General features: G+C 41.0%; 2 protein-coding genes across 9 annotated transcripts in view; one reads left to right on the top strand and one right to left on the bottom strand.

Annotated features, from left to right (window-relative positions):
* The window catches only part of SERAC1 (serine active site containing 1), a 55,198-nt gene extending 39,948 nt beyond the window's left edge, over positions 1–15,250 (top strand). For 4 of the 5 annotated variants that reach the window (XM_043888180.1, XM_043888176.1, XM_043888179.1 and 1 more), the window contains 7 exons: positions 3,907–4,057; positions 5,311–5,452; positions 6,475–6,569; positions 8,116–8,213; positions 9,411–9,593; positions 10,950–11,093; positions 12,724–15,250. In XM_043888180.1, coding sequence (XP_043744115.1) covers positions 3,907–4,057; positions 5,311–5,452; positions 6,475–6,569; positions 8,116–8,213; positions 9,411–9,593; positions 10,950–11,093; positions 12,724–12,860 — 950 coding nt within the window. In that variant the 3' untranslated portion in view covers positions 12,861–15,250. The remainder of the gene's footprint in view (positions 1–3,906; positions 4,058–5,310; positions 5,453–6,474; positions 6,570–8,115; positions 8,214–9,410; positions 9,594–10,949; positions 11,094–12,723) is intronic. The other variant, XM_043888178.1, reaches the window with a different exon arrangement.
* Positions 15,251–20,282: 5,032 nt separating this feature from the next.
* SYNJ2 (synaptojanin 2) overlaps positions 20,283–24,136 on the bottom strand; it is a 106,675-nt gene continuing 102,821 nt past the window's right edge. For 2 of the 4 annotated variants that reach the window (XM_043888173.1, XM_043888170.1), the window contains one exon: positions 20,283–24,006. In XM_043888173.1, coding sequence (XP_043744108.1) covers positions 23,263–24,006 — 744 coding nt within the window. In that variant the 3' untranslated portion in view covers positions 20,283–23,262. The remainder of the gene's footprint in view (positions 24,007–24,136) is intronic. The other 2 variants (XM_043888171.1, XM_043888174.1) reach the window with 2 other exon arrangements.

Below are 24,136 nucleotides of genomic sequence, written 5' to 3'. Positions count from 1 at the left end.
TTTATATCGATATGTAACAGTTAAACCAAGTCGGTCGATTATGTTATTCAGATCTTCTCCAGATCTTTTGTTTAGTTTTTATCAATTACCAAGACAAGTTAAATTCTTCAACTGTGACTGTAAATTTGTCTGTTTCTCCCTCTAGTTCTGTCAGATTTTTCTTCCTGGTGAATTGTTCCTTTTTTTATTAAGTAGTTTCTCTATCACTGGTAATACTCCTTTTCTTGGAGGCTACTTTATCAGGTATTAAAATAGCCAACTGGCTTTTTTTAATGCTTGCTGTTTGCATTGCATGTCTTTTGTGTTTTTCTCTTTTACTTTCATTTTGCTGTGCCTAAAAATAAGTACATCTTTCATTGACATCACATACTTGCATCGTCTTTAGAAAGTTCAGCTTGATAATCCCCTTTCATTGGAGTGTTTTCTCTGTTTGCCTCTAATACAATGACTGATACTATTTGGTTATGTCTGTTGTCTTGCAGTTTGCCCCCTTTCTGGTTTTTGTTTGCTTTTTCTCCTTTATTGACTATTTTGGGGTTACTTGAGTATTGTTTTATATTCTATTCTTTCTCCTCTTTCAGCTTTTTTACAGTATTTAATGTGTACTTTTTGATTGTATCTTTAACTTAAAACAGTCTATTCTGAATTCATATTATACCATTTCATATATAATGTGAGTGTCTCACAACAGTATAATTTACTTTATGCCCTCTGCCATCATTTGTGGTACTGTCATAATTATAGACTATAATATGTTACAGGCCATAGACGTCACAATATATTGTGGTTATTTTTCTTTTAATAGTCAAGTGATTAATTTAAAGAAATAAGAAAAAAATTTTTATTTACATATTATATCCAGAACTCTACCTTCCTTTCTATCTAAATTTGCATCTGATATCATTTCCCTTCAACCTAAAGACCTGAGTCTGGTGGCAATAAATTCGCTCACCTTTCATTTTCTGAAAATATCTTGACTTTTATTATCCAGGGATAGGTTATTTTCCATGGATAAAAAATACTTTATTAATAATGTGGTGTTTTTTTTTTCTGTCAGCACTTAAAAAATATCACTCTATTCTCCTTTTTTTTTTGGAACATAAATCTTTTATTGATAACAAAGCAAAAATTTTGGGGGCATGTTTCCAAGACACCAAGAGCAGGCTCCTGTCACCATGCTGGTGTGTGTGTGTGTGTAGCCTAATGAGAAGTCTCTTAGGTCCGTTTGTTCTCTTATAGGAAATGTGTCTTTTTTTCCTCTGCCTTCTTTTAAGATTTTCAGCAGTTTGACTGTGAAGTATCTAGTCTATTTTTATGTTTATTTTACTTGGTGTTCACTGAGCTGACTGTATCTGTGAGTTGATGTTTTGATCAAATTTGGAAAGTTTATAGATAAGTGTATCATTAGATTTTTTTCTGTTCCTTTTTCTCTCTTTCCTCCCGAAACCTCAGTTCTGTATATTAGACCTCTTGATTCTGTTCCACAGGTCACTGAGGCTCTGTCCATATCTTTCCAAAATTTTTCTTCTCTGTGCTTTCCCTTTCTGTTTTTTAATGTACTTTTATGGAGGTATAGTTGATGTACAATGTTACATAAGTTTCAGGTATACAACATAGTAATCCACAGTTTTTGATTTGTTAATGTGATGTGTCACCCTGAGGGATTTGCAGGTGTAGAACCATCTTTGCACCTCTGGCGTAAATCACACTTAGTCATGGTGTATGATTCTTATAATGTACATTGAATTCAGCTTACTAACGCTTCATTGAGAATTTTTGCTTCTATGTTCATCAGTGATATTGGTCTGTGATTTTATTTTTTTGTAATATATTTGTCTGGTTTTGGTATTAGGGCGATGCTGGTCTCATAGCATAAATTCAGAAGCATTCCCTTCTCTGCAATTTTTTGGACTAGATTGAGAAGCATAGGTGTTAATTCTTCTCTAAATGTTTGGTAGAATTCGCCTGTGAAGCCATCTTGTCCTAGACTTTTGTTTGTTGGGAGTTTATTATTATTACTGTTATTACTGATTCAATTTCATTATTGGTATTTGATCTGTGTACATGGCTAAAGTATAAAATCAAGTCACTGGACAGTAGGAACAGTGTAATTCCATTTAGCAAAAATAAAAGTATATGGAGCTACAGTATATATGTATAAATTATAGGCATGTAGTTGAATTTTTAAAAAGGTTTGGAAGGGTATCTACCAGACTTTTAACTTGGGTTACTTCTGAGGCTATAAATGGGAATTGGAAATGATGGGAATGCTAAAGTGGGATGTTCATTTTTAAATGCTGTTTTTGTTTATTTTTACAACTAAAATATACTCAGAGGTTATGTAATTAAAAAACAGTAAATATTTAAGAAAGACACAAGTTTTCCAGGGAGCACTTGATGGTTTACAAAGGTGAAGCATCTCGGGCTTTGTTACTTTGTCAACTGAAAAATGCTGTGGGGATGGCGTGTGCCATGCTTTCTCTTGTGCTGCCTTTCTCGTGACTCCATTAAAAATGAAGCCACATTTCTGTACATGCCAGTAACAAACTTGTATGTCTCTCTAGGTAGAATTTTAAAACATCATTTATTATAAAGCATTCTACAACAGATTTTGAAGAGGGGTTTTCTTTTAAATTAGAATATTGTTAGAGAATTGTTGGGTTTGAAATTTCTTCTGAATTATTAAACAACGGCCTCCTATCATCACAGTGATTCTCAACACCTTGCCACAGAAAAGTGGGAGGAGGACATGAGGACAAGCTGCTGTCTATTGAGCACCTGCTGGGCTTGGTAATGGCAGTTTTTATATAGATCAATTTATTAGAACCTTCCTTTGGGTCAAAGGAGCAAAGTAACTTGACTGAGGCTCCATAGCAAGTAAGCAGGGCACAGAAATTTGATGCCCAAGTCTCTTTGACTTCAAAGCCCATGTTTTGTTTTATTTTCAATTAAATAATACATGAACAGACTCTCCTTGTAAATACTTCGGAGAACATAGATACAGTAAAAAATTAAACCCACCTTTATACAGAGCCCACCCCAATCCCAACTGCCTGCCCTCCTAAGAGGTAGTGACTATTTGTTAGTTTGGTCTTCTTTCTAGATCTTTCTGTGTGTGATGTGTGCATGCATGCATAAACTTTCACACATATTTATGTACATAAAGCAGTACACTTTTAAACAACAAAAACATCAAAAAGAAATGCAATGGTACTGCAGAAAGTATTTCTTTGTCTCCCTTTAAGAAAGTTTTTCCAAAGTGTTGTATAGAGAATGGATAAAAAACAAGGTCCTACTGTATTGCATAGGGAACTATACTCAGTATCCTGAGATAAACAATAAAGGAAGAGAATATAAAAAAGAATATATGGATATAGGTATAACTGGGTTACTTTGCTGTACCACAGAAATTAACACAACTCTGTAAATCAACTATACTTCAATTTAAAAAATATATATTTTTTCCTCTGAACCTCAGGTCTTAACAAGTTCATAATTAAGAAACAACTTCCTAAAAAAAAAAAAAAAAGAAAGAAACAACTTCCTCATGGATATTAAGGCCTGCTAATCTGACTGCCAATCAGAATGAAATAACTGGTATTAACTCACGGAGTTTAATAATCGTTGCTAAAGCAAAATAGGACCTTTTCTTACCATTTATGACATCCCTAGTAATTACAACTTTTGTTATATTTTCTAAACGAAGAAAAAAAATGGCTGGGGACATCATGGCGTTGTGTTGTGGGAGCCAGAGGGCCTTGGGGAAGAATGGAATTGGGGTGGTCAGGCTTTTCCTCGCAGACCGATGCAGAGGTTTGCCCCCCTCCCATCCTTTTCAGCCTGAAGCCTCTCAACAGCCTGAGAGCAATGGGGACTGGTATTTAGGGAGTATGTTCTCTTCACCAGGCTGGGTTTCCATACTGGCGGAAGCAATCAAGTCTCAGCACATCATGGAGGCCTCCCATGCCGCCAGAACGCTGGCTAACCTGGACCGAGAGACTGTGCCAGACAAGTACCAGGACGGCGTGTACGTGCTGCATCCGCAGTACCGCACCAGGTAAGGGCCCAGCGCCGCTCCGTCCTCAGAGATGGGGGGCCTGGAGAGCTTCACGTTCCAACTGCCTTCTGCACACTTTAGACCCGTGAAGTCCCGTACAAATACGACAGATACCTCATTTACCCAACAGTCTGCAATCACCAAAGAATGGGAACCAGCTAAGTCACCAGGGTTATTTTCTACCAAGGGCTTACCTTTAGGAAGACTGCATTCACCTTTTATAACGTGTTTCACTTAAACTTTGTGATGCCTATTTCATTTTTGTTACATTACACTTTTTCATGTAGATGTAAGTTATTGACTGATTAGGGTTGTAGAGGCTGATCTGGATGAAAAGGAACTAGGACATTGTTATATGCAGGCACCAAATGAGCCTGGGCCTGGGACTCAAGGGATTGGAGAAAGCTTAGGCGAAGTATAAAGGCCTGTACCTGACAGAATGAGCTGTAATAATGCATTTGACTCATGCTCCTTCCTAATGTTATTTCTGGTCACTATTTCCAGCTGTATCATTGCTAAGACAATAAATATAAAAAGGACCACAACAAAAAAATTACACATATCTTGGATTTTTGTCAGGCACTTTAAAAATAATACCTCAGAAAATAGCAAGAACTTCTTTTCAACTTGAAAAATAGATGGCCTGGTTAATTCTCATTAGTAAATAATGTAATATGGTAATGTATTTTATATGTGTGGCATAATTGTGTGTGTATTATAAATAGCTTGCAAGTAATATGCTATTATAATTTTTAAAATGTCATATACAAAGAGAGAATAAAGTTACTTTAAAATCTCATTTGCTCTGTTTCTGGTAAACAACACTTTCCTTGATAAAAAGAATCTCTTTCATGCACACTGAGTTTGAAACTACATTAGCATATTATTTAATGTCTTAAATATTTTTATTGATTTGTGTAATATTCTCATGGAATTCTCTGGAGGGTAATCTATGACATGTCACTTCATTGATCTCTTAAGTGCATTGCAGTTGATTTTGGTTGGTCTGCCTGGCCAGCTGTGTCTCCATCCTTATAGAGACAGCAGTGAGCACGTGCCATATGTCTTTGCCAAATTTCTTTTAGGGTTCCTCAGCCAACCTGTGCTTATAAAGCTTGTCTTAATTAAAGCTGATTTGATGTCATATAAACCTGCTAAGCAGCAGCCAAAGAGAGTGCTGTGTAGATTCCTATCAAATACTTTGATAACGCATTTTTTTCTGCTTCTTTTCAAAACTCTCTCCCGCCTATTAGTCAGCCCGTTAAAGCAGATGTCCTTTTCATTCATGGCCTGATGGGAGCGGCGTTCAAAACGTGGCGCCAGCAGGACAGTGATCAGGATTCAACTGGAAAGGCCTCAGAAGATGAAAGCAAACATACAGCGTGTTGGCCCAAGGTAGGGGAGCGGCTGCCTCTGGCGGGCCACCCGTGTCCTGACACACCGCTGTGCCACCAGGCTTTGGGTCCTCATTGTGACTTGCTTGTTTTTCTCCTTCTACTGGGTTTTTTTTTCATGCAGTTTTTCTTTCCCTTAGAGACACCTATAGTATGTTACATGAACAGCTGGGCTTGTCACTCTGTTGTATAATGTTGGGTCCATTCTATGACACAAAGTGTATTAAGTGAAAAAAAAAACAGGGGTAAAAGCCAGTAATAGTTCACTCGCACTAAAAACATAATTCAGTAAATAATATATTAATGACAGTTGACTAGTTCTATGATTTTAATAATTATAATAATAGACAGACTTTGAAGAAGTAATTCTGCTTTGGATTTCTTTGACATTATTTCTCCTAAAGAGCCTAAATGCTGTGATGAATTTACTGAATGAAATTTACCTAAAGCTCAGTGAAAACTGATGCTGTAAATATGTATAGTTTCTGGGGCTCCGTCCCACTGCTGCTGATTCACCTTCACAAGGGCTTATCAGCAGAAAGAATAGTTGGCACCCTCTCTCTGGTTACACTGGAACATGGAGACGATGATAAAACTTGGGTTCATGGAGACAGAACCATGACTCTAATCAGTATTTCTGAGCTCTCAGATCAGATCTCTTCCTCCGTCACTCTGTTCCATCTGTCCTGAGATCAAAGCTTTCTATTAAATGCTTTTAAAAATCCAATTTGATCTAGACTCCAAAAACAGGCCCTGCTTTTGTCTATAGCAGATTAAAATTGAGCATACTCTTAACACCTACATAGACCTTATGCTGTAAATACTGATATCACCTTGTGAGCAGTGATATAAAGATAAAATACTGCAATTATTTTTCTGATCACCTTTACACTTGATTCCAATGCAATCTTTTACTAGCTGTCAATATTACAAGGGTCCTTTACTTACAAATTTCAGTTGCTAAGAAGTAAGTGGGACAGTGGAAATTAATATTTTTCCTTTTGTACCTTTTATTTTACATAGTCTTGGTTAGCAAGAGACTGTCCTGCTCTCCGAATAATATCTGTGGAGTATGACACCAGCCTCAGCGACTGGAGAGCCAAGTGCCCTACAGAAAGGTAACGGAGGGTAAGGGGCCGGGCCACAGGTGGCCCTGCGGGAGAGAGGGGAATTTTGTCTTTGATGTCACAGCCAGGATTTTCTTCTTAACCTTTTCCCTCTTCCTTCTAGAGAGAGTTAGCTATAAGTAATGAAAATACCAAAGGCTTAGAGTATTACTGTTGGGTTCCTAACATAGTTCACTTAAAACTCTTCTCATAGTAAGGACCACTCTTGAGAGTCCCTTGGACTGGAGATCCAACCAGTCCATCCTAAAGGAAATCAGTCCTGAATATTCATTGGAAGGACTGATGCTGAAGCTGAAACTCCAATACTTTGGCCACCTGATGTGAAGAACACTCATTGGAAAAGACTCTGATCCTGGGAAAGATTGAAGGTGGGAAGAGAAGGGGACGACAGAGGATGAGATGGTTGGATGGCATCACTGACTCAATGGACGTGAGTTTGAGCAGGCTCCAGGAGTTGGTAATGGACAGGGAAGCCTGGCATGCTGCAGTCCATGGGGTCGCAAAGAGTCGGACACGACTGAGCAACTGAACTGAACTGAGTAAGGACCACGGATTCGGAGCACAGTCTCCTTAACTCCTGGAAGTAAACACGAGGCTTTTGGCTTTTGTGTTCCTGAGCACACCACCTAAAGGCAGCCGAGAGAGGTGCTGGTCCGTGTAGGCTCCTTCTGTCACTTGTACGTTGTATGTGCCAATTGTAGGTACAGGGGACAGCACGCGACTTCCGGGCTTCAGGAGCCAGACTGTAGCCACTTCTGCCTTTGACTCACCAGCCACTTAGGTCATTTCACTCGTCTGGGAAGTTTGATCTGCAAATGGAGGGAGTTGGTCTGATCAGTATTTTCAAACTGTTATCTCTGAATGATCTCCACCCAGGTTCTGGAGGAATGGTGCCTAGGGGTCAGTGGGCAAGTCCACAGGGCTCCCTCCCCACTTAATTCAGACGAGTGCTCATAAACCTTTACTTAAAGAAAGGATTCTCCAGATACACAATTTAAAACTACTAGACCAGACAGCTTTAAAGTTCCCTTCTAGTTTGAAAATATGTATTTGAATGCTTTGATTCTGATTAGCTTTGTGCTGTTTCTAAGGAATATAACCAAAATGATGGAAACTTAGTGTTTGTAACATAAATACAAGTAGAATTAAACAGCAATGAGAGCTGACTCCACAGGTGAGCTTGCGCTGGACTGTGTGGTCTCCAGTGAGGCCACATAGCAAGAGGGGGCCGCACAGTCTAAGGCGGGGACGGGGTGGGTGCAGTTTGATCCCTGAAAATTGCCAGATACATGCTAGATGCCTAAACAGTGCTTGTTTAGGAAATATTTCCACTTATGCCAGTGTGACTCAGTTAGAAATGGGGAATAAGCAACTGCAGAAATCAACCCGAGAGAATGGAGGTATGCCTGACTCCGAAACATAGCCTATAGAATTGGCCCAGTAAACAAAGGATCTTGCTTTAAAAAGTGGAGAGCAAAATTTGGGGGTGGAGGAGAGCGACAGCGTCCTGTCATACCTGCTGTCCTCATTTTGTCAGAAAGTCCATCGCATTCAGAAGCAACGAACTTCTGAGGAAGCTCAGAGCTGCTGGTGTTGGGGACAGGCCAGTGATATGGGTGTCACACAGCATGGGAGGTAAGTGTGTTTCCCTGTTGCCAAGCCAGCACTGTGAGCTGTCAGCCACGGGCCAGGCGAAGTTTCTGCGGCTATGTAATGGTAGCTCCTTTTCCCCTGAATTACTGTTTCTGGCGATAGCTTGGAGGTTTAAAATGACTACTCTCCTTCCATGGTTTATTTTTCTAGAAAGGGATGACTAGTAACAGATCATATAAAAAGAAAATGAGAAAATAAAAAGAAGCAAATGAGTTTGCCACTTAATGCTTTCATGAGGCATTAAGCGTGATAATGAGTAAATGTCAGAAGCTGTCCATGGCATGTATAAACCTGACTTGTAAATATCACTCAGCACGCACGGCTGGTCCCAGGGCCCCCCCATTTCTTCCCTGCTTCTCAGCCATTGTTGAGAGTCCGTCACTGCTGTGGTGCCCACAGCCCCAGCCCCCTTCAGGTCTGCTTTCTCCTGGCCGGAGCCCGCGATGGCGGCGTGATCGCAGGGCTCGGCTCTTTGGCCCTCATGCTTGCTGGCTAGCCACATCTCCTGTTTCTCCCAACCCTCTCCCCCAATCCAGTTCTAAATTTTCACCATCCACCTTGCAGAGGGCCTTTGTGCCGCTCCTGGCCTAGTTTATCTGATGAATGCTCAGGATTGCTGGCTCTGCGCCTGGGCTTTGGGCGGAAAGGTGGACCTAACACTTGTATCCTGAGCCCCCTGTTACCATCCATGTTACCTTGGGATTCCCTGTCAGCTGCAAGCCCAGGTTGGGGGACAGAAGAGAAGGTGCCTTCTCCCACAGCAGCTTTGTTTTCTCCAGGATACGAGAGTCTGTGTTTTTTAATATTAGTACTGTCTTAATGGAGTGGTGGTTAGTGGGGCGGGGGGCTGGCCGTGCGTACTCACCTCCTTGATGGGCACTCAATGTGCAATGCCCGACCTTCTTCTCTGGGAGAGGGCATCCTGTGAGGTAAGAGCTGCCTTACAAACAGTTTCTAGAATCTCACCTGTGTGCAGCCTTGTGCTACATATTTTAGAGGCTTAGGAGCATGACTAAGTGTTAATATTTTAAGGCCTTGCTTGTTGGACTACAGAGAATGATTGTTTCAACTTTTTTAAAGAAAGCATCTCTTTCTGTATTCTTATTTGCCTTTTTTAAAGAAATAATGAAGCAAAGGAAACTAGCTTACACATTTTTTCTTTTCCTTCTGTATGACTAGGTCTTCTTGTCAAAAAGATGCTGTTGGAAGCCTCGAAGAAGCCAGAAATGAGTACTATTATAAACAATACCAGAGGAATAATTTTTTATAGCGTCCCTCATCATGGATCCCATCTGGCTGAATACTCTGTTAATATTCGCTATCTTCTCTTTCCCTCTTTGGAAGTCAAAGAACTCAGCAAAGGTAATTTCTTTCTTTCAAAAGGAAATTGGCATTGTATTAACACCAGGTATACAGGAGGAGGAAGACAGTTTCTAACTTGACCGTATTACCTCATTTGACTGTTTCTATATTCGTTGTGTTTAGACTATCATGGAAAACTTTTAGTTTGGGGTTAATTTTTCTTTGATACCGTCCCTTTTTCTTCTTAGCCATTATTTTCTCAGGTGGTGCTAGTAGTAAAGAGCCCACCTGCCAATGCAGGAGACATAAGAACCACGGGTTCGATCCCTGGGTCGGAAAGATCCCCTAGAGAAGGAAATGACAACCCACTCCAGTGTTCTTGCCTGGAGAATCTCATGGACAGAGGAGCCTGAAGGGCTGTGATCATTAGGGTCTCAAAGAGTCAGATATCACTAAAGTGACTTAGCACATTTTTTTTTAGCACACATTATTTTCTCAAGAAATAAAACAATTTTAATACTATCTTAAATATTTACAATTTTTAAAGATACATAATGTTCTGCTTTAAGTATTATTCCAAATTACCAATGAGCTGTTTTTTCCCACAGGTTTGGAAAATCAACTATTAAAATATACATGAGCTTTAAAGATATTCACCATATTAACTATAAAGCACTATATTTCTTTTGGGTTAATGAGCATCTTCTCTCTGGAACACCTGCTAATCAGAATTTTGGGACACCTGGATTGAGCCTTAATATGCCATTGTCCTTTTGCTCAGATGTTCTTTTTTCTGCTTTATGGAGAGTTACTGGCCTTTACCTTGAAACCTTCTGGTGAATTTTATTTTGTTTTTTTTGCAGTCAGATTTTATTTTCCAGCAGCTCTTTCTTCTGTGATCCATTTTCTTTTGAAATCATCCAGAGATGCCAGTTTTTTGTAACTGTCTGCTGTGCTCAGGTTTTCCGGTGGCTCACCGGTCTCTCTCCGGTGGCAGGCTCTCCTCTGAGACCTGGCGCCTCTTGGTTGCCCTTTCATATCCGAGGGTGGGGGACAGGCAGGGCCAGGTGCTCTGTGACTGCACACAGGCTCTGCTGGTGAGAGGTGCTTCAGGATGCACGTGGGCGTGCCAGCCAGCACGCTGCGGGACCTCCGTCCTACATACCGCACGGCCCTGGGCACTACTTCCTGGCAGCCGGTAACGTGAGAAACTGCTGCCGCTGCAGCCGGCTCCTCAGTTCTCGGGTGGTTTTAGCCCTTTACTCTTGTCTTCATGGCTTCTTAGGAAGTAGAGAAAATAAGCCACTACCTTGAATCAGAACCCTAATTTCCTCCCCAAATTGGCAAGGTGGCTGCATTTTATCATGAACTAGATACACAGGACTTGTCACGTTCTCGTTCTCTATAATTCTACAGATTCTCCCGCCCTTAAAACACTACAGGATGACTTTCTGGAGTTTGCAAAAGACAAAAACTTCCAGGTGCTGAGTTTTGTAGAAACACTACCGACCTACATTGGTAGCATGATTAAACTCCACGTGGTGCCCCTGGAATCGGCAGGTATTCACTCTTTTGAAACTTGTTTGACCTTAGATTCCTGGTAGGTGGTCATCATAACGTCAGCTTTTAGATTAAGTTTCTCAGTTTTAGAAGACAGCTTTATGAAGATTTAGATTCTGTTACTCTGTTAGGCCACAGATTAAAATTTCTCGGCAAACATTTAACCTTGGCATTTCCTGGCCCCCTTTAACTGATTAGACAGCACAGGTTAACTGGCTAACGCTGTGTTAGCTTGCACACCGAAAGCTGCTGCCTTCAGGTAAGAATCCAGAACTTTTCTATCACAGCCTGATTAAAAGGAGTATTTCATTTACCAGACTGATAGCCACTTGCAGGAACCTTTAAATCTACTAAAGGTGTGGGTGCTTAGTAAATAAATGGAGGGTACATGGGGAATATTCAAGCAACAAAGATTTGGAAGGAAGAAAACTGTGTTAAGTCTCTTCCTGCTCCTGGGATGAGGACATGGCCCGTACCTGCTCCTGTAGCCAGTGTGGGCTCCTTGCGGGCAGGGCTCAAATCTCAGTTCTCCTGGCAGCCTCCTCTGTTCCTCTGTGCATAGTAAGCAGCGTGGACGTTCCATGCCCTGAAATGCTTTCCCCTCATCTGGCTAACTCTTGAGTTTGCTCATCAGACTCTTTTCTGATCACCTCAGAGGCTGAGTCAAGCGGCACTGGGGGCTCCGGGCAGTCAGACGTGGAGCGTATCCAGAGCGCCTGCTGATGGGCCTTCTGTCCTGCTGCGTTAGTTATTATCTAAGTAAAATGAAAAAGGCTTGATAAGCCTCTAGTGGAACCTGAAGAGACTTTACCTTAAAGTAATATGCCATGAGGTGAAGGGTTGCTGTTTGGTAGTTGAAGAACCTGAAGAGTTCAAAGAACAGTGACTTTTTTTTGTTTTTTGGTCTTTTATGATGACTTTGGAAGCTTAAAGCAGAATTAGTATGGTGGACCAGCTGCTGGCAGTGACATAGGCTTGCTGTAATTCTGTCCACCCCTTCTTCTGTGTCACCAGCTGGCCTGTCTTCCTTCATAACCTCCACCTGCACTTGCTCACCAGGCTGGCCTCACTAGTACCCCCTGGCGCTGCCATCTCGGTGGGCTTGGCTAGGCTGAAACATCGAAAACTCACCCAGGTCTCCCAAGCACCATGTCATCTCCTTCCCTGGTAGTGAGCATGGAGGGCCTGGGTATAGAAAGGATTCTGTGTGAGACGTTCCCATTCTTTTCATCAGGGCAAGGGAGCTCACTATCGAGTTTCCCATATTAACTCTAGAAAAAGAAGTGGTCCATACAAGTGTGGGATACCTTAGTAACAGCCTGTGTATAAAGGTTTTGAAGACGACAGTGCTCAGGCACAGTTCACTATCAGATCAGGAAGTAGGCAATGCACACACATGCAGAATTTATGAGAAAAGCATAGAATCATAAAGGCACCTCCTGAGGCTCTGTCCTCTCATGATTAGGCACATACAGCTTAGCTAGAGTCAAACTTTAAGTTCCTTTGTCTTTTAGAGATTGCTGTCACAACCAACTTGACATTTACATCTACCCATCTGGTCTCTTTCCCTGTTGACAGGGGGCAGCTTATATTTTTACCTAGACTTTATGGACATTTCTGTTTTCTTTAGATTTAGGCCTTGGAGATCTAATTCCTGTGGATGTTAACCATCTGAACATTTGTAAGCCAAAGAAAAAGGATGCTTTTTTGTACCAGCGCACCTTACAGTTCATCCGTGACGCTTTAGCGAAAGACCTGGAAAACTGACAGCCGTCTTCTTCCCTTTTCATAAGTGACCACAGTGCAAGAAACGTGTTGTTCTCTTTTTTAAGCTCTACGCAATCATGCAGACATAGTCATTGTGGCATCCAGGTGGCTTGGAGTACGTCTCAGGCAACGGACTACTGTTCTGTAAAACACGAACATAAAAGTGGCAATCAAGAATGAAGGGAGGGCTAGACTGGACGGTTTTGAGTTAAAAAAAAAAAAAACAAAAACTTCCTGTGTGCCAGTTTATTTTGTGCAGCATTGTCCCTGGTGATCAGGAGCAAGCTGCTATGGCCACAGAGCACGTGTCCCGTGACTTCTGCCGTCTGTGGCCGTCCCCGGCGCATGCTAGGAGCAGCACGGATGACTTCTGCAGGGAGAGCCATCCCCAGCTTAGCACAGAAATGCCTCTCGGAGGGAACCTAAAGTGGAGAGAGAAGGAACTAGAACCTTCAAGACTCTGTTTTGGGTCTGGGTTTCCATGTGCTGTAAATTTTTAAAACCTTGTCAGTGTAAACCTTTGTCTAACGTGTTGACTTTGTTGTACCTCATGTCATCCATGGGTCAGTTCCTGGTAAGTTTTTATTTTCATATTGCTGAGAACAAGTATTTTTCTTTTTCAAAGAGTTCTAGCCTATAATAATTCCTTCCAGGCTGTAGCTCCCTATACTTTTTTCTCAGATAAGAATAATAAATCCATTATTGATCAGAGTGTGAAATAAAACTAGTCTAAGCCAATACACGTATTAGCAATAGTATCAAGATTCTCAGATTCATTTTAGCAAAATAAAGTATACCTTTCTTTCTTGCTCATTTGGAAGTGGTATTAATTGTCTTTAGCATGTGAGAAATAGGAAATCATATTGATGACTTTTTGAAAAATAATTGAAAAATAATTCACATACTATAAAATTTACTGTTTTAAATGTACAGCTCATGGATTTTTGGTGTAGTTACAGAGTTGTGCAACCATGACCACTATATAATTGCAGAACATTTCATCATCCCCCCAAATAACCCCATACTCACCAGCAACCAGTCTTCCTCTGCTGTCCCCCCAACCCCTGATAAACACTAATCTTTTGGTCTCTATGGATTTGTCTATTATGGACATTTCATATAAATGGAATCTTACAATGGAATGGAATGGAATCTTATGTGGCTGTCTATGTCCAGCTTCTTTCTTTTTTTTTTTTTTTTAACACTTGTTTATTTATTTGTTTTAGTTGTGGTACGTAGCATCTTCAGTTGAGACACGTGGGATCTAGTTCCCTGACCAGGGATCGAACCTGGGCCCCCTGCAATGGGAGCACAGTGTCTTAGCCACTGGACTACTGGGGGAGCCCCTAGCTTCTTTCTTTGAGCATAGTGTTTTTAAGTCTCCTCCATGATATAACACGCATATATGTAGTACTTTGTTGTTTTTTATGGCAAATAATAATCTGTTGCTTGGATGTGCCACATTCGTTTACCCATCCATCAGTTGGTGGACATTTAGGTCCTTTATGTGTTGGGGCGATTATGAATAATGCTGCTGTGAACATTTGTGGACAAGTGTTTTTGTGGAGATGTTTTACATCCTCTTGGGTATATACTAGGAGTGGAATTGCTAAGTCATGTTAAACTTATGTTTACCATTTTGAAAATGATGACCATTTATAGAATGGGATAGTCAAAAACAAGTACAGCATCTGAAGGTAGATTGGGGTCATCCATAAACCCTCACAACATCTAATTGTTTAATTATGCAACGACCTAACAAGTGACTTGACTTATTATCCTGCTGCAGAGAATGTGCTGGTTAGCTGTCAGCAATAAACTAGCTAATGGGATCACAGGGTAGAGGTGTAGGTATGTTTGGTTCTTTTTTTTTTTTTCTGTTTTCCATGAACCATGGCAGATAAACCATGACTGGAACATCTGTTCATTAACATGGAGTAACAGAATGAAACTCCACTTCATAAAATCTCGATATAGCTATTATAGCTGTGCTTTAAAAATAAGATCTAGGAGAGAGAGCTTCTGAATTACTATAGTTTCTCAGGCAAGCCACCATTTCTGTTTATTCTTTTTATGAAGTGGATATGATGTACACAGATTTACTTCAATCTTTTGAGATTTAAGTCAATAATATTTTTTAAAATAATCATCACCTGAAAAACTCTTAAGAACACAACATATGAAAACATACACATTTGAAACAGTTTTAAACTTAGACCATCAATAAAATGATTCTAGTTCAATCAGCCTTGTTTAAATATCCTTTCTGGAAGAGGATTTCAGGTGATGATTTCTACTACCATTCCCCTCATGTGAAAAGTCACTTTAAATGACTCATCCAGAAGGAAATAGAATACAGGTGTGTTAGAGAGCAGACTACTGAAAGAAAGTGAAGTTGCTCAGTCATGTCCGACTCTTTGCGACCCCATGGACAGTAGCCTGCACCAGGCTCCTCCGTCCATGGGATTTTTTAGGCAACAGTACTGGAGTGGGTTGCCATTAAGCAAGTTGTAAATACAATTCAGATGACAATGAAAAACTAGTTATGCTCATCTATAACCCCTTCACTTCTTTCTGGTTTCATTGTCGACCCTAAAAGTCGAGGGCACTGATTCCCCCTTTACTCCAGTGTGTAAATGTCACCACAGAGGGACTGCTCGTGGAGCATCAGGATACCTTTCTCGATGCTGGCTCAACCATTCACCCAAGGTTACACTGACAGACGGAATATAGTGGAGGCCGTGGCCCTCGGCTCGGGGCACGCCCATGGTGTTGGGTGCTGGCAGACTTCCTGTTGAGAAAGGCGACACGGTAATACAGTAATGTACCTCTTGAACTTGGTTCATAATTTATGATGCCCCTCAAATTACTTCTAATTCCTAAAATTTGAGTTTTAGGCATGCCCTCCTGAATTTTCACATCTTTGTAGTATTTAATATGTTAATGTTTGGTTTGGTTTTTATTGACATTTGGTATAAAAATTATGTCCATGAAAAAGACATGTTCAATAAATTAAATTTTAATTAAAAAATTAACACTTTGAAAGCTCTTAAGAATTTCATTGTTTATTCTGCATCGAGTCCATCTCTCCTCTTCCTGTTTCAGACAGTTCATTACTTTTCATTCAAGCAAGACCTTTTTCAATTGACTTCTCCCCACATAGGATTACTGTCAGATGCTGTCCTCTCTTCTTCCAAAGGTCCCAGAATCCTTTTCCATTTCTATTGCCCAGTCTCTGATTCTGATTTTCACATTTGGCCTAATTGGTTCCTCATCCTAGTGATAAAACAGAACTGTAATTCAGTGAACATGTTTTGAATACTTATGCACCAAGTGTTGGCTTTATATAAGAATGTGTGCTCAGTTGTGTCCAACTCTGTGACCTCATGGACTGTAGCCTGCCAGACTCCTCTGTCCATGGGGTTTCTCAAGCAAGAATACTAGAGTAGGTAGCCATTCCCTTCTCTAGGGGATCTTCCTGACCCAGGGACTGAACCTACATCTCCTTTATTAGCAGGCAGATTCTATACCACTGAGCTACTTGGGAAGCCCCTTATATAAGAATACAAGGTAGTTTTATTTAGCCATATTTTACAGATAGGAAAACTCAGCATTAAAATAGTCATAAAACTGGCCCAAAGTCTCAGAGCTAGTGAGAGCAAAGATTAAGCCCAGGTTTTATTTTAAAACCTATGCATGTGCATTGCAGTGTTTTCATAGAATGTTTAAAACATTAAAAACTGACAAAACATCACAGTAGTGGGTAGTCTAGGACTTCCAAGCTGATCTTAGAATTTCTCTCCCTCAATTAGCTTTAGGAGGGGGAAGAAAAAAGGAAAAGTAGAAAATAATTCAGCAGCAACTAAAATAAATGAAAGGACTAAAAGCTGTCATTAACTTTGAAAAATGGTAGCTAGGAAAAAATAAGTGATAATAGGGAAGAAGGTGGACCTCAAGATTAATACAGTCTTGAGAATTGTGATAACAGTTCTCTATTTTGTAGAAAAAAAGAGGAAGGCGGTCTTGAGCAAAGTTAAGGAATAAACCTTGAGGTTGGAAACATCTATAATTGGACATGTAAACGCGGGTGATGGGGCAGGCAGAATCAGCCAGGCTTTGTTTTCTGAAGCCCTCATGGGATTATTAAGTTCCAATACTTTGGCCACCTGATGCTCAGAGTCCACTCATTGGAAAAGACCCTGATGCTGGGAAAGATTGAAGGCAGGAGGAGAAGCTGGCAACAGAGGATGAGATGGTTGGATGGCATCACTGACTCAACGGACATGAGTCTGAGCAAGCTCCAGGAGACGGTGAAGACAGGGAAGCCTGCCGAGCTGCAGTTCATGGGGTTGCAGAGAGTCAGACACAACTGAGCGACTGGACAACAACAACATGGGACTAGGATAAGAGTCCAGGGGAAGTGAATCCCAGGATAGCCATTAAATCCTCAAAAGAAGTGGGAGAGGCCAGATCTTTAAACAAAGATAGTACAAGGCTCTCCCCACGGGTACTGTGGGGGTAACCCTTGCCCCTTCCCACACTCAGATAAAAGAAGAGGGGATGAGCAGTAACATCAAGCAGGGATGAACAGGAAGCAGTTTCAGATAAGGTGGGGGAGAGACTCAGGAGAGTTCATCCTCCATTTAGCAGGGCAAGTTTGTCTGGAAGAAGTTTATTATACCTGAGATGAAATGGCATGATACTTAAGAAAGCAAACCAAGTTTTATACTGATGGCTGAAGATTCCATTAGAAAAGGAAATGTAATCCTTGAACACAAAGAGTGATCAACAGGGAAAAAGATTCATAAACAAACTGGAAACCCAATCAAGACAATTACAGGATAAAACAGAAACCACATTAAAGAGTGGGAGAGACACAGATGAAAATCCTCTTCTTAATAGAGGTTTTGCTTAACGGCTGCAGAACCACAATGAATGCAGAAGGAAAATTAATTAGAAGACAATAGATTAGTCACCATTCAACTACAAGGTAACAGGCAGACACAGTCAACATAAACTCAGGGAGTAGGGGCCTGGATGTGTCTTTTGGCAAGTTTGGTTATTGACTAAATCCTGGCATACAAAAAAAAAAAAAGGAATGAAAATACTGCACTTTAAGATGCAAACAAAAATCCAAAAACCAAAAAAATGCCCTCATGTTAGAAAAGAGTGATGTTGGAAAGAAAGAATTGTGCTCAGTTGAATTGCCCTTGACATGGGTACCAAGGTAATGAACCAACATGCTTAAACCTGGAGGAGCTCAGGGAATATTGCTAATCAGTTCTAGTTCCATCCTCTTAGATTAATTTCAGGTAAATTAAGCTCGATACTTAACACTGACATGGGCTTCCCAGGTGGCTCAGTGGTAAAGAATTCTCCTGCCAATGCAAGAGATGCGGGGTTGATCCATGAATGGGAAAGATATTCTGGAGTAGGAAATGGCAACCCACTCCAGTATTTTTGCCTAGAAAATTCCATGGACAGAGGAGACTGTCAGGCTGCAGTCTTCGGGGTTGCAAAGAATCAGCATGACGGAGCACACATGCATGCATATACAGTGACAAACGGTAGATGTTTATCTATGCCATATTCTCAGGTCATAATTCAATAAAATTAGGAGGAAACAATTTTACAGTGCCAAACAAACTCTTAACTACTGGAAAACTGCACAGTCTCCCTTGAACCAAAGAGAAAATAAAAGCAAATTACAGGGCTTCTCTGGTGGCTCAGTGGTAAAGAATCCACCTGCCAGTGCAAGAGACGTGGGTTTGATCATTGGGTTGGAAAAGATGGAGCAACTCAGCCCATGCACCACAACTATTAAGCCTGAATTCTGGAGCCTGGGAGCCACGCTGCTGAGCCCATGTGCCTCACTGAGTGAAGCCTGCGTGCCCTAGAGCTTGCGCGCCACAACAGAAGCTTCTGCAAACAGAAATCCACAAGCCACAACTAGAGAGTAGCCCCTGCTTTCCACAACTAGAAAAAAAGCCTGCACAGCAACAAAGACCCAGAAAAGCCATAAATAAAAAATAAAGGAAGCATAATTTTTTTAAAAAAAGCAAATTGCAATCTAGAAATTAATGAAAATGAGACTTTTTCATGCCAATGTGTGTAGGGTGCAGTTAAAGCTACAATCGGTAAAATATATCTGTAAATGTCTTTATTGTTAAGCAAGACTAAAAATAATGAAACCCAGTATGAGTTTTAATTAAGAAATTAGGAAAATAGCAAAACTAGAGAAGTGTGCAAATTAAAGATTTTAAGTTAAAATTCATTAAAAATGTTTTAAAAACTGACATAAAATAAAAATAAAAAATAGGAAATATAAATACCAATGCTGTTATTTGAAAATGTCAACAAAATTGGATAACACCTTGAGAAACCCAATTAAGAAAGTGAAAGTGATGGTTATTTAACAAATGGCATAGGGTAACTACCCCTCAGGAGCATGTCGGACCCCCTACCTCACACCATTTATAAATGATGTTCCAGATGCTTTGAAGCACTGCTATTAGCCCAGGCAAAGCCTGTAACCTTAAGCATACCAACACTCAGATTTATTTAGGTATTTTTGCTGCCCACTACTTCTATTATCTACATAAATAGATAAAAATCCTAAAAATAGAATAAAATCCTAAACTGTCGTTTAAGGTGCTCTGACATTCTTTCCCATTCGCTCATTCTTTCCATGTACAGAAATCTACTTTGCTACATATCAAATTCTTAATCCTCATTCTGTCAAATCTCCCCTGGCCCTCTGCTCACAATTAATCATTCTCTCATTTGTATTCTCCTATCTCATGGAGACAGAGCTGATTATACAGGTGCAAACAGCTTGCCTTGTATGAGAATGAGTTTCAGTCTGCAACCTTGGGAAAGGAAGGTACTGTAATGGGTTCTTTCTTTCCTCCCCATCCGAGTCCCAGGCACTCAGATTAAATTAATCCAATACAGTACTTACTGGTCACGAAGGACTAGGCATCTTTAATACGTGAAGATTGTCAGTATATTCTTATTCCTGAAAGGCATCAGAGAACATTTATGACCTAAATTTCGTGTATTAATTAAAAACAAACCTAGACAGAACTGGAAGACTACTTTCGCCTGTCTCCATGCAATAATGGACTCAAATCACTTCAGCAGTCTAAGTTTGCTATAAGATCCTATAGAACATGAATCCTAGCATCTCTCAATATTACAGCATAAAGTTATTAATGATCTGGCAGTAAGCCCTGCCAGCAGCATTCAACTCATAAATTCTTAGCCAAGTTATTACTTTTATGCCGCTTTAACTTAGTTTGATGGTTGAAAAAAGAAACAGAAACTCAGAGGAATAACTAATAATCACATTTCAGTCAGAATAAAAGGCTAGCCGAAGATACCCCAAGCTTCTCTTCATATCTGAAAAGAACAAAGCCAAACATTTTTTTAAAAAAAGACAAAACATTTAATAGGTGTTTTTTTACAATTTCAGTACAAATTATCACTTCAAATAAAGAGTTTTTATTCATTGCTAGTCATCCAGTAAGTTCAGTAAGCAATTTTTGCAGCTTTCCTTTTTAATAGAATTACTTTATTACAAAAGAAATGTTTTTATACATTACCTTGCTTATTACTTATACACAGGTCAGGAGAATTTTAAGTGTCTTGAACTTCAACAACTTTAACCTTTCACAGGAGTCACTTGGGCAGATGTCCCAGTTTCAGTAATTTACTGGAACAATTTTTTTTTAAATAGGCAAGAAGTTTGGGAAGATTATGTTGTAAAAAGGAATTTAATTGGGTTCAGGGAGACAATGCCAAATTATAAAGTCTGTGCCTAAAATACTCTGCGGTGAACAGTAACACCTTACAGAACAGTAATGAAATAAACTGCAAGGGCACATTAAGAAGGCTGGTGTGGGAGCATCAAAGAAAGATTAAAAATAAAAACCCCAGAATGAAATCCCCAGGATGCCAGCTGCTCACTGTCAAGATTATTCAACCAATTCCACTGCCAGCCTAGGAAAGATACCAACTGTTAAGCAATGATTTAAAAAATAAGACAATTCCAATTGTCACTTTTTAAGAGAATGTGAGTGTGAGAACCTTACATATTATCAACTCAAAACCCAGTCTCTGTTATTCATTAAATCTGAACAGCTATGATCAAATAGTATTCATTTCATGTTAAACTACTTATAATTTTTCCTTCGACCTGCCTCAATACAAGTGTGTTAATGCTTACTGTCAGATTCTTTGTATGTGTGATGAACACCTATCTTAAATGAAGTTCTGTTCTCAGTACCATTTATTGGCTATTTGTTGTCTAGAACAAAGAAGAAACCTGAAAATTAAGCCCTAGAAGCAATTTTTGTGGTGCTTACTGCCCCCCACCCTTGCTTTTTCTGACTTAATACACAGATATGCCTTCATATTCACCTCCTTTTTAGCAGGAAAGAGGTTATAGAGAAAACAGTATTTGAATTTAAAAATCTTTGATTCTATTCTCAACTGTACCCTTTAAAAGCAATGTGAATCCTGCAAATGATTTACCTTTTTCCAAAGCCTATCCCCTATCCTGCGGCCTCTCTCCCAACTCTTTCAATGATCATGTTTACTTCTTACACTTCTTAGAGACGTAAAAATGATATAAAGGAGGTAAGTGCTAGAGAAGGTGTCCTAATCAGCTAAGGCTAAAAACACCATTTTTTATGACCGAGTTAACTACTCACATTATCTGCTTATCTCCATGGCTCACTAGTATCTTTTTCTTAGTTTTCAGGTGAAATGAGATATAGCTTTGTTTTTGTCTTGAGTGCCAGACTTAAATAATCTGTACTGTATCTTGATAGTGGCGATGAAAGTTAATTCTGAAACCCCAGAGGTTTGATTAGTAGGAGAGTGGCATGTCCCCTGGCAAGATGATTACTGCCACAACAACAAAACCATTAATTCTGAATACAGGAATTCCCCGGTTCATTGATTTTTGATTCTATGACATGAAAGATGCCTATGTGGTATGTGGTACACTACGATCTTGCCAATTTCTTATCAGCAAAATTGTGAAGTCTGTTCCCAAAGACTTCCAGGCCTCCTAACATTCTTTTAGAAATGTAAAGCAGCATGGCAATGTCTTTCTAGATGACTGAATAAGAAAGACTGAAGGCAGGAGGAGAAGGGGGCGACAGAGGATGAGATGGTTGGACGGCATCACCGACTCAATGGACATGAGTTTGAGCAAGCTCCAGGCGTTGGTGATGGACAGGGTAGCCCGGTGTGCTGCAGTCCATGGGGTCACAAAGAGTCGGACACAACTGAGTGATTGAACTGAACTGAACTGAATAGTTCAGAGGTGGTGCTGGAAATATATAGGAGGAAAAAAAAAAACCCTAATAAAATGTAGATGATAAGTTAACTCAAGATATCCTGGGGTTTCTTATACTTGGGGACATATGGTGGTTTCCTTCCTGAAACCACAGTCAAGTAGACCAGACTAAAACAAATATTCTTCAAATTATGATGATTAGACTCAATATTATGTGCCAGTATGAGTTTTCACAATCTGTGCTTTTACCGGATATGGAAAATAAGGGGGAAAGCAGCCCATGAGGTTTTATTCAATAGGGAATAGAGAATATGAAAAATCAGTAGCACACCAGAGCTTAGGATTGCAGCAATTTACGGGACATGCAAAGTCTAAGACATGGGACAGGAGGCTCTAGCCAGCTGGAGCTTGTGTGAACCTAATGGTATATGATCCAGAACCGTAGCAGGGAATGCCACCATCTCCCTGAAGACTTGCACACCTTCATGGTTAATATACACGTACATAAACAAACACAACAGCTGTTGGGAATGTATAGTCTTGTCTTTTGGTGAACCTATTTGCTGCTTCCTACTCTGGTATTTTTTTTTTTAACCTGGTGTTGGCTAGGCCCAGCTCTCAATGTTCCCAGCCACCTTCTAATGTAATCCTGTAGGCATCAACCTTCAGTGGGTCACCAAAAAGTTATTCCAAATCTGTAAACTGCAAACAGTATTTTTCTAAAAACCACACCACATACACACATAAATTAAACAATCATTTAAAATTCTGTGGGAAGGAGCTTCTTGGGCATTAGGGGCTAGGTTTCCTTTCCTAAAATCCACAGGCTGAATCTACCCGGAGGTTTCTCATACCCTGAGAGGAGACGGAACATGCACAAGTCTGCAATAAAACGTATCTTGGTGGCTGAGTAATAATCGTATCGAGTAAGAGACACAAGTTTTGTAAACTACACAGGAGTACCCATGTTTTTCGGTGTGCCTTTAACTAATGTCTCTTTCCAGGTGGGGCTGAGGGCAGTGGGCCTTCCCCCTGTAAAGTGGAGGGAGGGAAGGAGGCAGGCATCCTGCCGAGGAGCGGCGGTGGGTTTCCCCGTCAGGTTTTCGCCAGCGGGTCAAACACCTGCAGCACCGTTCTCTTGTCCTTATCGCTGATTGTCACCCAGGAACCGACGTCTTTTGGTCTGTGCTCCGGGGGCGGCTCCTGGGCTGGTGAGGCACTGATTTGCAAAGGGGCTGAGTGCACCCTTCCGAGGTTCCCTGCCCCCGAGTCTGGGGGATCGGAGCTCTTGGAAAGCCAGGAATTATTCAACAGGTTAGGGTGGTGGAGGAGGCTCCAGAAGGGATCCTGACAGTCACCGAGAAGAGGGGCACCCACTGATTTTCTGTCCGTGGTGCCATCAGCCTCGGGGCTTGCAGGTGATGATGAAACGCCCAGGAAAGCCGGCTGTGGAGAGAGCGCACCCCCGGCAGGCGGGGCTGTGGGGGGACCGTCGCTGCAGGGGAGCCCCCGGAGAAGCTGGCTGCTGCTCTGCAGTGCCTGGAGGTGGAAGGCCGCTGGCGCCGACTTCTTCCTGCGCGGGGGCACCTGCGGCACGAGGGGCGGGGCCTCCGGAGTGGGTGGGGGGGCCATGGGCGGGGCCTCTGGGGTGGGCGGGGTGGTTGTGGGCAGAGCCTCGTCAGAAGCGGGCTTCCTGGCGGCACCTTTCCGCAGCTGAAGGGTTCTCGGTTTGGGAACCGGAGGGACTGTCGCTAGTGGAGGGGTGTCAGGGCTCGATTCTGGGGGCCCGATTGTAAAATGGACGGCCTGATGCCCAAGCTGTTCTTCCGGTGACGCGGGCTGAGAAAAGGTACAACGAAGAGCGTCAGTAAGTAGCCCGCCCAGGGAACTGGGAATCGATCAGCACACAGATGATGTCTGCTGGGGGAGCAGAGATGGGGCCACACGGACATTCTAGCAAATTCAGGAT

Source organism: Cervus elaphus, chromosome 26, assembly GCF_910594005.1.
Source record: "Cervus elaphus chromosome 26, mCerEla1.1, whole genome shotgun sequence".
In the NCBI taxonomy this organism is placed as follows: Eukaryota; Metazoa; Chordata; class Mammalia; order Artiodactyla; family Cervidae; genus Cervus; species Cervus elaphus.
The sequence above is the reverse complement of the archived record's forward strand: the minus strand, read 5'-3'. Positions and strand labels throughout refer to the sequence as shown.